The sequence below is a fragment of the Typopeltis vanoorti genome, chromosome 5, assembly GCF_054136105.1.
Source record: "Typopeltis vanoorti isolate ZY-2024b chromosome 5, IOZ_Tvanoo_1.0, whole genome shotgun sequence".
Lineage (NCBI taxonomy): Eukaryota > Metazoa > Arthropoda > Arachnida > Uropygi > Thelyphonidae > Typopeltis > Typopeltis vanoorti.
The window spans coordinates 148758262-148772852 of NC_143553.1; the positions used below are offsets into that span (position 1 = coordinate 148758262).

The following is a 14591-nucleotide window of genomic DNA, read 5'->3' on the forward strand; positions in this document are numbered from 1 at the left end:
GAGCTATACTTGGGTAGCTCCATCACTACAGGGTCCTGTGCGACTTCTATTCCTGCAGTGCGGGTGTTCGCCAGGGTGATCCTCTATCTCCCCTTTAACTGTGTCATAGATGATGATGACACAGTTATATGGCTAGGAAGAGAGATGAGTTTCTTCATTCTCTTCCTAGCCATATAGGCTACTCTCTAAGCTCTTCTTCCTTTAATGCTATGACCTTTGCAGGCGATCTTATTCTCATAGCCTCTACTAAAGGTAGGCTTGCAGGAACTCCTTGACTGGGCAGTTGACTTTTTCTCTATTTGAGAACTATCTTCTTTCTATTAATGTAAAGAAGTCCTGCTCTTTAGTTTATGCCCCCTCTGGTCGTGACAAGAAGCTTAAGGTCGAGACTATAGAGTTTTTCCTGCACGGGAGGCCGTTGCATGCTTTGACCATCCTGGAAGAGTGGAGATACCTCGGCATCATATTCACCCCAAAGGGAAGGTCTTCTGTCCCTTCTATTCTAGAAGCTGCAATTGCTTCTTTGAGGAAAGCTCCTCTCAAGCCCCAGCAAAGACTGTTTCTCCTTTCCCACTATCTCCTACCTCACTTTTACCACAAGTTGGTGCTTGTTAGGACATATATCTCAGTACACTCCTGAATGGACAGGGCTATCCATTCAGCCATGAGATCATGGCTCCGACTGCCGCCTGACACCCTTACTGCATATTTTCATGCAAGGGTAAAGGACAGCGGGCTCGGTGTTCCATCACTTAGATGGCTTATCCCATGCTTGCAGCTGTCCAGAATTGCAAAGTTAGAACTATCTTCTTCCCCTATCAGCAGAGAGGCTTTCTATAGCCTATTAATACAAGACGACTTTAGGCAGGCTAAAGGCTGTCCCATTATCAAGGTACCTTAATTGAGTCAGCATCTTTGCTGCACTGTTCTGTAGATGGTGCTCCTTTAAAAGAGTCATATCTGGTGCCTCCCCAGCATGATTGGGTAAGGGATGGCACCAGACTCCTCCCTGGGTTTGAGTATATTGACCTTATCAGGACAAGGATCAATGCCCTGCCCACTCAATCCTGCACAGCTCAATGGGGTAGTGGCGACTCAGACTGTAGGGCTGGCTGCTACTACAGTAAGACATTGTCTCATATAGCCCAGTGTTGCTTCCGCACCCATGGGGTCCGCGTGCGGAGATATGATGCCGTGGTCTCCATTTTGAACGACTGCTTTAGGAACAAAAGTTGGGAGACCATGGTGGAACCACATTATAGGACCTCCGTGGGTTTGCATAAGCCAGACTTAGCGATTAAAAAAGATGGTGACATTTGGCTAGTTGATGCTCAGGTGATGGGAACAGGGTGCCCACTAGTCTATAGCCATAATAGTAAGGTAAACTATTATAAGAATAACCGAGATCTTATTAGTAAGATACAGGAGGAGCATGGGGCAACTTCGAGGTTTACCAGCGCCACCATCTCTTTACATGGCTTATGCAACGCAGATAGCTATAAGAACTTAAATCAGCTTGGGCTTACGCATAAGGATATAAAAGTTCTTTCCTTGAGGGCCCTACAGGGCACACTGGTGGAATGGCGTTGCCACCAGAAAATGACTACAATGATAACTAGAACAGGCATAGGATAAAACACTTGTAAAGGCTTAGGCCTATATCAAGTCTGGATGAGATGTCTGGACATGATGTAAGGGTAGTACTGCCCATAATCAGTACAGAGATTAATAATAATAATAACCAGTGACACCACTGGATCAGTCCTTGGTCCGTGGTTATTCAATCTGTACATTAATGATATTGGGATTATTTGACAGGTGTCATACAGCTATTTATTGATGATGCAAAGATAGGTAGGGTAATTAGGAATGCTGCTGATATGCAATACCTGCAGAATGATTTGAATAGACTGGAATTGTAGACGTGTAAAAATAGTTGTCATTTCAATGTTAATAAATGTAAAGTCAACAACTTTGGTGGGATTATGCTTGAAGAAACTGATGAGGCTGGAATTTTAGTAGACAGGAAGTTGAAATTCATTGCAAAAATTGTAAATGCAACTTGGAGAATGCTGAAATGAACCTTGACATGTAAAGATAAGGATCTCATTTTTCCTCTTTGCAAGGCCGTGATAAGACCTCAATTGGACTATTGTGTGCAGGTCTGGTCTCCTGGTTTCTGTTGTAATTCTGATGCAGTGGAGAGAGAGAGAGAGAGAGAGAGAGAGAGAGAGAGAGAGTGCAAAGGAGAGTGTCAAAAATGATATCAGGATTGCAGAATACAGATTATGAAGACAGATTGAGAATTTATAGACTGTAAATACTAGCAAACAAGAGAGGTGATATGATTGAGACTTACAAACTTATGAAACTGTTATACCGAATTTCGGCAGATAGAATTTTTCATTTTATGGAGAATGGGGTAAGGACATGAGGGTATCCATGAAAGTTGAGAATGAATGCTGTCAAGAAGGGGGTTAGGGCTAGATTTTTCTCTCATAGAGTAGTGCATGATTGGAATGGATTACTGTTGGATGTTGTGTGTGCAGGTAGCATGAATGAATTCAAGAACAGGTATGACAGCTGGTGCAAATAGTATGGCCTCCCCCAATGAGTTTCTGACTCCCTGGAGGTCTCTCTCTTAATAATAATACTAAATCTGTTTAATTAAAGAATGCTGATTAAGAGGAGAGATAATGTGTAACCTTGTCTTACATTGGTTTTCATCAGACTAGCCATCTTTAAGTATTTTCTTGAATTCTAACTACCAAATTACAACTTCAGCAGAATTCATAATAGGCACCATCAGTTGAGAAAGATCAACTGAAGAGATGTAAAACTAGTAGAAGAGGTAGAGAAGTATCATATTGAAATAGTTGTCACCCCAAAAAAGAAAACAAAAACAGGTGAGATTCTTCTACAACATCTTGTATAACAAATACAAGATGTTGTGTTCTGAGAAAAAATGATCAGGACTGGTCAGCACTAATACCATATTCCAAGATAGAGATATGCACAAATTGACATGGAGGAAAGACATGTGATATTGTCTAGTAGTTGTGATCAAAATAGGAAGTAATTTGAAATAGGCAGTAATCATGATCACTTCCTATTTCAAATCCTCTGAAGCAGCATGAAGATATTGCTATCAACAATAATATAATCAATGAGTTTCACAATTTAGTATTGGCTAGGATGAAACTGAATATCATATTGAAAAGAAAGTAAGAAAGTTTTAAAAAGATTCAAAATCAAACAACTTTTTCAGATGAACGGAAGACTTGAATATACAAAATTATGCAAGAAAATATCAAAGTTTGAAAACAAGAACCAAACCTTGGAGACTCAGTAATAAATTTTGAAAAAAGCATTGATTATTTCAGCCAGAGAGAGACGTGAAGAAGCTGTCTGCAAGGAGATAGAAAAATCAGCATGCCTTGGTGGAATAAAAAAAAATTAAAGAGACAGTTGTGGAAACCAAGAAACTATATTGATTCCTATTAAATAGGACAATGTGTGCTCTGAGCAATACAGAGAAAAATATAAATGATGCAATGTTTAAAAAGAGGAATATAGAAGGTGGTAAAATGTTCTGAAGGCTATTGAAAAAGCATAGACATAGAGGAAAGTGTAAAAGAAATCAGAGATAATAAAGGTGACATGAGAACTGAAGATAAGGATTTTCCAGATGACTGGAGTAATTATGTTGAAAGATTGCTAAGTGAAACAAGAAGTAATAACACATTGATAGAAAATTTTGAAGAAGAATTCATTCAGGAGTACATATCAATATTTGAGTTAGAAATGTGAAATTATGCAACTGCTGTAGTTGATATTCAATCAGTAGTACCCAAATATGGAGGTAAATATTTTAAATTGGCTACGGGACATAATTCCAAAAGCCTGGTGAGAAGGTCTGATAATGACTAGGGTAGAGCTCTCAAAATAGTTTTTGATCTCTGGAATGTTGAATATGAAGCAAGGTTGAGACAATGAAATTGCAGAGTCTAGTGGATAGGAAGAAGAGGGGTGATATGAAAGAGATGTACAAGTTGGTAAGGGATTAATGAAGTGGTGTTTCATAAAATGGTAGGAGATTGGGAGAAAATTAGGCCATCCTTAGAAGTTGTATAAGGAGGGAGTGAGAAGCAGGTTTTTTTGCATGGAGAGTTGGAATGCATTGCCTGCGAGAGTGGTGTGTGCAGAGAATTTGAATGTGTTTAAGGCACAGTATGATGAGCTGTGTGTATGAAAAAAGGGGCCTCCTAGATGAGTCTCTGACTCCATGGGGTCCTAGGATGATAATAATATTATCATAATCATCAAATTCCTGACATGTACCCTCAAGGAGGTGTACAGGATATTATGATAGTACTACACGAAGAACTTACATCATTACTAACTTCCTTCAACAACTTTCCTCCAAATCAATCTGTTATCTGTCAAGACTCCAACATTATCAGATCTTACGTTTCTCTCTTCTAAGGCATTTTTACTATATCAATCCATCTATATCTTGGTCTTCCTCTGGGTCTTTTTCCTGCCAAGCTGGCAGAGAACACTTATTTTGCAAACCTTTCCTCTCTCCCATTCTGTTTAAGTCATACCACCTGAGATTAGCTCTGCTAACACATTCCTGGATGCTAACAATCAAGTTCTTTCTTAATATTCTCGTTTTTAACATGATATTGCCATTAATGTCATCTGTTCATATCCCTATTCTTTTTCTCATGACTCTCATATCTGTGGTCTCTAGTCTTTTGTCAAGTGCTTTATTTCTAACCCAGCTCTCAGATCCATAAGTTAAAATTAGCTTGACCACCATCTTATATACAACTAATAATATTATCGATATTTAAAAAAAGAAAAATAAAACCCAATGGAAGAATTAAGAGGAATTTCCACACTGAGCATTCCAGGAAAGATTTATGCTACACATACTTTAGAAGAGGCTACGCTGCCTTTTTATCTCTTTCTTTCCAAATACAATGGATCATAACTGAAAGAAATGTGATTTTACTGTGGATTCTCAAAAATTCACTGATCAAGCAGGAAGGGATGCTGAGGTGTTTGTCATCAGCATTTATCTCAGATCATCAATCTTCATCTTCCTACCGGATACCTGACAACTCCCTCCAATTTGCAATACACTTGACCTCTTCCTAACAAGCTCCCCTTCCAAGTATACTATGGTTGTAGTTCTCCTCTTGGCAACTTGGATCACAACCTCATACAACTCTTTTTTTTTGTCACTGAACAGAAATCATCTTCACAGGAATGATGGATTTCATCCCTTATCCCACTCCAAATTTTCAGCCAAGTCTTGGTTCTCAAAAAAGTTTGCCAATGCTGTAAAGGAAAAAACCTCTGCTTACCACAATTGGCTCAAGACCAAAACTCCAGTCACTCACTCTGCCTATACTGCAGCAGTTGTGAAAGGATCTTCACCAAGTTCAAGTCAGACTTTGAAAGTACCAAATGCTGCAAACTCACCTCCTGCCCAAATGGCAGTCGTTCTTTCTGGCTTGTCAAGGCCATTGCAGAAACTTCTGCCCACCCAGGTTTCAGCCACTCTCACATCCAGATGGTACTGTAATTACCTCACTTAAAGACAAGGCCAACTGGCGTCACTCTTCCAATTTCTGCATTGATGACCTGGGCAAAGTTCTGTCCACTCCACCAAGAACAGCTCCCTTATGTCACCCATAATCTTCCAACAAAAAAGAAATCTGAAGAAGCCATAATAACCTGAACACAATCAAAGCATCTGGTCCTGATGGTATCCCATCTATTGTGTTGAAAAAGCTGTGCTCCAGAACTAACACCTATCCTGTATTGTCTCTTCAATCTGTCCTATTCAACTAGCATCTACTCTACAACATGGAAACAGGTCCACATCCAGACTATCCCAAAGAAAAGTGTTAAAAGTTAAACAATGAGCTACTGTCCAATTACTCTCACTTCTCTTCTCTCTCTCTCTCTCTAAAATTATGGAGCAGGTCATCAACAACCAACTCTTGAACCACCAAGAGACATATCAACTGATCAGTGACCAGCAGTATAGATTCTGCCATTTACTATCTACAGCTGATCTCCTTGCTTTCACCACCCACCTCTGGACTCAAGCCATGGAAAAATTTGGAGAAACTCATGTTCCTATCCATATTCAAAGGCATTTGATCAGGTTTGGCACAGGATGCCTACTTAACAAACTGCTATCCTGGTCTGCCTTCTACACTCTGCAACCAGATTGCCAACTTTCTCGCTGGTTGCTCATAGTGGACAGTTTCCTCTTCTCAGACTTCCCCACCAATGCAGGAGTACTCCAGTGTGCTGTTCTTTCACCCACTCTCTTTCTCTTGTATATAAATGAACTGCTCTCACAGACTCCCAATCCTATCCAGAGCTTTGCTGATGACAGTACACTCCATTCCTTCTTTTCATTGATAAACCTTGCAGTGCTCAAGTATTGGAATCCTCAAGATCTACTATGACCTGTGACCTTAACTCAGATCTCCTAACTATATCGCAGTGTAGCAAGGATAACCTTGCAAACTTTATTGCCAACAAAACTCAGTCTCCTGTCTGATCCCTCACAAGAAAGAGCTTGCATCCCTCCCCCTTACCTTCAGTAATACTGAGATATCCAAACACAATCAGATTTCTCTTCTTGGACTGACCTGCTTCTCCGATCTTTCCTGGCACAACCACATTTCAACTATAGCTAGCAGCTGTCAAAAAACTTGGTGTACTTTTTTGCACAAGACACTACTTCACACCTCCACAGCTGCTAACTATAAAAATCCCAAATCCACCCATCCATGGAATACTGCTCCAGTATTTGGGGTGGTGCACCAAAATCCTCTCTAAGATTGCTCAATTCTATCCAGAAGAGGGCACCAGCTAATTAATGATTCCTCTCTCACATATCTGCTTCAATCCTTATCTCACATACATACGTTCCATTTCTGCCTCTTCTACAGATACAGATACTTTCATGGACAGTGCTCTGATGAATTGACCACTATTATTCCATTGCTCTTCTCCAAAATCATTAAAACAAGACCCACTGCTAACCAACACCCTTTTACAGTCCTACTTGAAACTCACCAAACCAGCTTCACTGCCCCGTCTACTTCTGTTCTTTGGAACAGTCTCCCCACTTTCTGCCTTCCCAAAAAATTAACAGTCCTTAGCTGTTCATGCAAAATGTGAACAGATTCCTCCTTTCTTCTATTCCTCTTGTTCCCCCCCCCACACACACACACAGCACTAATGTGCTACAGGTCTTGTGGCCTTTTGTGTGTGGATCGGATATTAAAAAAAAATAACAAAAATACTTTGAATTACAAAGAATGAATGATAATTAAATCTGAATTTCTCCCAAGCATTCACAGTAAAGTCAAATGGAAATTTATTATAATTTTCTGGTTATCAGTGAAATAAAGGAATGTAAAAAAATTAAATATGATTGATGTTAAATTAAATGTAACAGAAGTACTGTCTTGTATGAATGCTTTCCCGTTTTAATAATGGCTGGCTAATTATTTTCAAATTTTGCACTTCTTTTCTTGGAATTTTAAGGAATTTATTGGAAAGGAGTGAATTTATTTTATTTTTCTTGAAAGAAATTAATAATAGCATAATTTATTATTATTGTTATAGATTTATTGAGTTGAAGTATTTCTAATTAAAATATATTAACTTTGATCTCATAGTGGTCTCCTGATGGAAAACTGGTGCTTTTTGGAATGCAAAATGGTGAAGTTCATATATATGAACATGGAGGAACCTTTGTGGTAAGTCTTTCATTAGTAAAGCAAATATTTATAACATCTTGTGTTTTTTATATGTAACAAATGTGAAATATGAATCTTTACCAGCTATTATGAAGAAGATATGCATGAGTATTACAAAATACCTGCTTTTTCACTGCACTTGTACTTAGTTGAAGTACTCTTTAATTGCTATATTTGCTTGGTAGTGATGAAAAATCTATTTGATGAAATTTATTTGAGGAAAATCACTGTCAAATCACTTTGTTATGTAGTATTACCGACATACAGAAAATGTTGCTTGCTATTAAGTAATTTCTAATCACTTATTATTTTATTCATAAAATATAATTCAAGAAATATCTAACTGATTTTTTTTTTTTTTTTTTAAAGGCTAAAGTACCTCTTCCATCTCTTCAGACAGTGGCATCAGCAACAAATCTTATAGGTATTAAGTGGTACAAAGGAAGATCTGGAGATGTTCCTACATTGGCAGTTGCTTATGATAATGGTAGAATTCATCTGATGAAGAATGAGAATGATGATAGTTAGTATAAGTTCATAAAAATAAATCTCTTATAACATTTATATGTATGGAAATATATATTTCTTTTCTAAATCTAAGATGGATTTCTTATTTTTGACATGTAAATTTCAAATATTTAGAATACGATTATTCTTATAAAAATTTCAGATGTGTAGAAAATCACCTAAACACTTTAAAAAATATGCATTAGTTTGATGATGGAGGAGAAGGTTGTGGATGTATCAACAGATAGTTTTTACTTTTCAAATCAGCAGGACTAGAGTTAGACATTTTGCTGCCCAGGGTCAGTATTGTTTTACTTCATCAATTGAAACATCTGGTAGGTAGAAAGGTATATAGTTAGGAAAATTGGCACTGAAATAGTTGCATCTTTGCTTCATCTTTCACTGCAGTTTGGAGTTCTGGAAATAGAATCTCATCCTGTCATTTGAAGAATTGCTCCCTGTTTTAAAATTAGTAAAATTCTGAACATTCAGAATTATATATTTGGTTTAATCCTTTATCCAAGTGTAAGCAAACAAAGTTTGCGCTTGAGGTATTTTCAGGACTGGGGCAACTCGTGGCAAAGGTGGTATACATTCTCATCACTTGCCTTAGCATCCCATAATGCATGTATAATGTTATTATTAAAAGAACATGTAAGACCACAGTAATAACTTTTTAATTAATAAGGTACAAATATTTCATGCTAAAACTAATAGTACATCTTCATTGTCACACAAACAGTTATAGGAATGGAATACAAGTAACGAACATTCCTATTAAAATACAATTGTTGCCACTTGCTAGGAATTAATAGAAAATAATAATTAATTAATATATAAGATAATTGTTTTTTTTTATTGATTACATAAAATAAAAGTCTCTCAGATCTTCGAGAGAGAGAGACAATCATTTCGATTTAAATTCGGTCATTGTAAAATAGCTTCACAACTTTCTTTAAAAAGGCGTTCATATTTGAACCTTCATCTATGGAGAAGAATAGCTTTATCCCAGTGGATATTATCCAGTGTTAATACTCAATAAGTAGTGTTAGTACTGTGTTGTGCTAGACCAGACTTCTGAAGTTTGTTGCATTCAATATAATATTGATGTTCTTTAATTCTTGTTTCCACAGAACGGCCAGTTTGTCCAAAATAAGAAACATCGCATTCACATGGTATTTGGTAAATGCCAGCGAAAGATAGAGATGACAGTTTATCCTTTGTAGAAGGCAATAAAGAGGAAATTTTGTTGAACATAAGATTTGTAGGAACATAAGATAACATGTTCCAATACCTTAGGTATTGGAACATAAGATTCAATTATCTGTTGGATTTGATTGGGGTTGTAATTATTTGAACCTGCATCTATGGAGGAGAATAGCTTTATCCCCACTGGATATTATTCAGTGTTAGTACTGTGTTGTGCTAGACCAGACTTAAAGAACATCAATTTTCAGTGGGAGCCAGACTCAGAAGTGATGATACTAAGGTGGAAGTAATGAAGAAGTCATATTTCCATATGCCAGTTGCCAAAAAGTGTCACACCCTTATTATTAAAATTCTCTGGATTAGAGATAAGTTGATGGAAGTTTTTTCACTTGGCTATGCTACCAATTATATATTTGGTTCAATCCTTTATCCAAGTGTAAGCAAACAAAGTTTGCACCTACTGAAGTATTTTCAGGACTGGGGCAACTCGTGGCAAAGGTGGTATAAGTTCTCATCACTTGCCTTAGTATCCCATAATGCAAAGCACATCTCCTTGCAGACATGTATAATGCTATGCATTAAGGGAAGGGTCACTACCCAGACTGGTTTCGACCTTTATTGAGGTCTCATCAGTGGGAGTCAGAGCCAAAAGTGGTGATACTAAGGTGGAAGTAATGGAGAAGTCATATTTCCATATGCCAGTTGCCGAAAGGTGTCACACCTTATTATTAAAACTTAAGGCATAGCATTATACATATTTTTTATTTTTAGAGGTACCTATGGCATAATATAATTATTAAAAGTATATTATATAAAAGTAAAAGTAAGACCACAGTAATAACTTCTTAATTAATAAGGTGCTAATATTTCATACTAAAACTAATAGTACATCTTCAGTGGCACACAAACAGTTATAGGAATGGAATACAAATAACGAACATTCAGTGGATCACCTATTAAAATACAATTGTTGCTGCTTGCTAGGAAATGATAGAAAATAATAATTAATTAATATTTAAGATAATTGTTTTTTTTTATTGATTAGATAAAATAAAAGTCTCCCAGATCTTCAATGTGCTCTTGTGCAGAAGTGGTTGCTTTCCCCCAGATGTGAGAGGCTCTGCTTGGTGGGGGGGTAGATTTTTGCCTCTCTCTCTGAGTGGGGCCACCACTGAGATTATGGCTCTTCTTGGTTGTGGGTGAGCCTGTTGCTGAGTGGAGCCACTGCTGAGTTGGATGGTTCTTCAGTCACTCGTAGGGAGTGGTCTGGAGGACTGCCTAATTTTTAGAGAGGTCTTTACTTAACATGTTTGCTGCCAACTATGAGTATACTCGTAGTTGGTATATGAGCATCACAAGTCAACTATGAATATACTCGTATGATGCTTACCGCCGGCAACGAGATTACCCATACTGACCTTGAAGAAGTGAAAATGCTTGGCGTGCGGAGCTAGCAGCGAAAGTGTGTATATTCGTAGATTGTATATGCGCCTCACAAGCTAACTACGAATATACTTGTATGACGCTTACTGCCGGCAACGAGATTACCCGTACTGACCTTGAAGAAGTGAAAATGCTTGGCATACGGCAACAAACTATGCCCGAGTAGCATGGCAGTGAACGTGTTCAACAATAAAGTTTCGACCTCAATAAAGGTCGAAACTGGTCTGGATAGTGACCCTTCCCTTAATGCATAGCATTATACGTGTCTGCAAGGAAATGTGCTTTGCATTATGGGATACTAAGGCGAGTGATGAGAATTTATACCACCTTTGGCACAAGTTGTCCCAGTCCTGAAAATACTTCAGGCTCAAACTTGGTTTGCTTACACATAGATAAAGGATTAAACCAAATATATAATTGGTAGCATAGCCAAGTGAAAAAACTTCCATAAACATACAGAAGTCGATTTCTCTAGTAGAATAAGTAAGTCACTCCAGAAAAATGAAAAATCCTTTTAAATGGACTCATTGAAAGACACAGTTGTTATCATTTGCTTCAACCATCCACTAAATATACTCTCTACTAAAGCAGAATAGCATCAAACTCCCCACTCCCCCATCGATAAAAAATTTCAGAATTCCATATCTCAATATCATTTTTGAAAACATTCAATATGCAATATTTAAATACTTCATTTTATTAGTATTAATATTAGCATTCCATCAGAAGATTTAATCCCATTTAGGGGTTCCAATGGTATGAAAACTATAAATTACTCAGATTTTTACTTTATACCTAACTTACTTGCAGTACATATAATGTTACAAATATGATTCAAGGTTGGTTTTATTTGTGATGAGGAACCCGAAATATCCAGAGGAAACCATTCCCAAAGCTGAGACTGATTAACTCAGAGTTGGAAAAAAATTAATAGTATATAATTTTATCTTGAGTTACTACCACTGTGGCCAGATGAGGTGTGTAACATGAAGTTCACCACCTCATTTATGGTTCATCATCATCAAATTCCTGCCTTGTACTCTCAAGGGGTGTACAGGATATGATAGTACTACATGAAAAAAATTACATCATTACTAACTTCCTATCTAAAATTTTCCTCCAAATCAGTCTGTTACTTGTCAAGACTCCAACATTATCAAATCTTATATTTCTATCATCTAAGGCACATTGTACCATATCAATCCACCTATATCTTGGTCTCTCTCTGGGTCGTTTTGCTGCCAACCTGGCAGAGAACACTTGTTTTGCTAATCTTTCTTTGCCCATTCTGTTTAATCATATATGGTTTGGGTTATATATTCATTCACCTAGCTCTCTCTCTTCCTTTTCACTTTTTTTTTTTTTTTTTACATATTTATGTACAAATACCAACAACAATACAAGCATGCATAACAGTAGTAAATTAGATAATCGTCATATTTTTTTTTAATATCATTCCCACACATGAGAGGCTAGAAGGCCTATAACAAATAAATGCCATGCATAGGCTGAGGTAAAAATCAAAGAATCTGTTGATATTCTTGATCATCTTGAAGATCAAGCAGTTGTATTCTTGGGAGAATACTTTATGGGGAAGACTATTCTAGAGAATTGAGCAGATAGAATGAAAGCTGAATGGAAGTAGCAAGTTTGATAAGTCAACAGATCAACTGTAAGAAGATATTGGGTAACTGTTGCTCATGTTACTGTAGGTTCAGTAAAAATGGCAGGACATGATGGACACTAGTTCTGCTGAACAGCATCCACGGAAATATCTCTAGAAGCGACATGCAGAAACTGACCGTCTATGAGCCAGTAGCTGAAACCAGTCTGTGTAAGAGATGGTTTGTTAATCAACTGAAGTCTTTGACATCATCAAGAATTAGAGGGGTTTTATGTTTACATGCACCACTCCTAATCTAAGAGCGTTATTCCATGTTTGGCAAAATTTGGGATATCGTTGTGAAGAATTTATGGAGACAAAAACTATTATTTATCTATTTATTTTATTTTATTAATTTTTTTTTTTTTTTTTGCCAGAGGTCAGGGTAGGATAAATGACTAACAAAGCATTTAGATTTATCTTACTTTTGTGTGGTGTCATGTAGCCTTATGTTCTGTGCATATGTATGTTTTCCTGATGATGACCTCAGTACAGAAGTCGAAACACTGAGTGTTATTTTCATAATTAGAAATAAAGTAATTACTTCAACATGTGTGTTTTTGTCTTCATAAATTCTTCACAATGGATGCTAACCACTGTGTAACCTTAAAAGAAAAAATCTGGGATTTGTAGAGAGTAAGTATGTAGGTAGATAAAAGTAATGTCTTGAGTGAAAAAGGCAAAGTTTTCTGGAAGCTCAGGATGTTATACAGATGATGTGGTTATACTAGGAAAGGCTAGGCGTAAGAGTCAGTCTGAGAAGAGAGCTCTGGTCATGACTGTTAAGAAGTAAAGAAATAAGGTCTTATTTGCAAGAATGTTTTGGAAGCAGTGAAGGTAACTATGTTGTTATTATCCCATTAAAGGATGACATGGAAATAAATGTTTAGGACACTTATTATTGTAGATGATCTTTAAGCTTAAGATGTTTGAACATCTCAAGGTTTGTCATATCATAAGGATGAGTGGAGAGTTCCATTATCAGTAAAATTGTTGATGAGATTTGAGGTCAGTGAGAGAAAGTCATTTATGTATATGAGGAAGAGGATGGGTGAAATAACAGAGCCTAGCCTGGGGAACACCTGCAATAGGAAAATCCAAAGAGAGAGAGAGAGAGAGAGCACTTCCACCATAATAAGCTGTAAATGACCCAAAAGAAAACTGGTAATCTAATTACAAACAGAGGAATGCAGACCACAAAAACGCAATTCACTGAAAAGCTCTCAGCACTAAACTTTATCAGATGTCTTGAAAATGCAACAACATAGGTTTTCCTAACCTTTTCATAGCACATGTTCAGAGGAGATCTGCTGTTCATCTTGATTGGCAGAATCTAACAGGGCAGTTGACACTTCTTTGGACTGTTGATGACCTTCACCATTACTTTAGCCAGTACTGAGGTGAGAGCAATTGGTTAATAGTTTAATGGCAGACACATATCATTTTTTGAAATTGGCTTTATTTGTGAATCCATAGAACATTCACACTATGGGTGGGTTATGGATTTTTTTTTTTTTTGATTTGATATATATATATATATTTATATATGTGTGTATATTTCATTTTATTATTATTATTATTATTTTTTTTTAGCAGGTCTAGAAACCATATGCTCTAGAGACTAAACATGGAATTTTTTAACCCACTTCAGGCTACCAATGAAATCTTTTTTGATTTCATTGGCAGCCTGAAGATTGGAGATGGATTTCAGTGGGCAATGAAATCCATCTCCAACATAAAATTTTATTTTTCATATTTCAGATACTCTGTTATCTGTTAGATCTTATATTTCAGTCTTCTGAAGCACTTCCAACTGCATTGATCCACTTTGAAGTGACCATACTACATTAGATTAGTTCTGCTTACCCATTCCTGAATGCTAACAATGCCATATTCCTTCCTAATATCTTCATTTTTTAATATGATTCTGCCATTGATGCCATCTGTTCACTCTCCTAATTTTTCTCAGA

At 36.9% G+C, this 14591-nt stretch overlaps 1 protein-coding gene across 1 annotated transcript in view; it reads left to right on the forward strand.

Moving 5' to 3' along the window:
• The window catches only part of Oseg4 (intraflagellar transport protein Oseg4), a 377419-nt gene that overhangs the window by 60035 nt on the left and 302793 nt on the right, over positions 1-14591 (forward strand). The window contains exons 7-8 of the mRNA XM_090392828.1: positions 7719-7799; positions 8169-8322. Of these exons, the coding sequence (XP_090248954.1) occupies positions 7719-7799; positions 8169-8322 (235 nt within the window). The remainder of the gene's footprint in view (positions 1-7718; positions 7800-8168; positions 8323-14591) is intronic.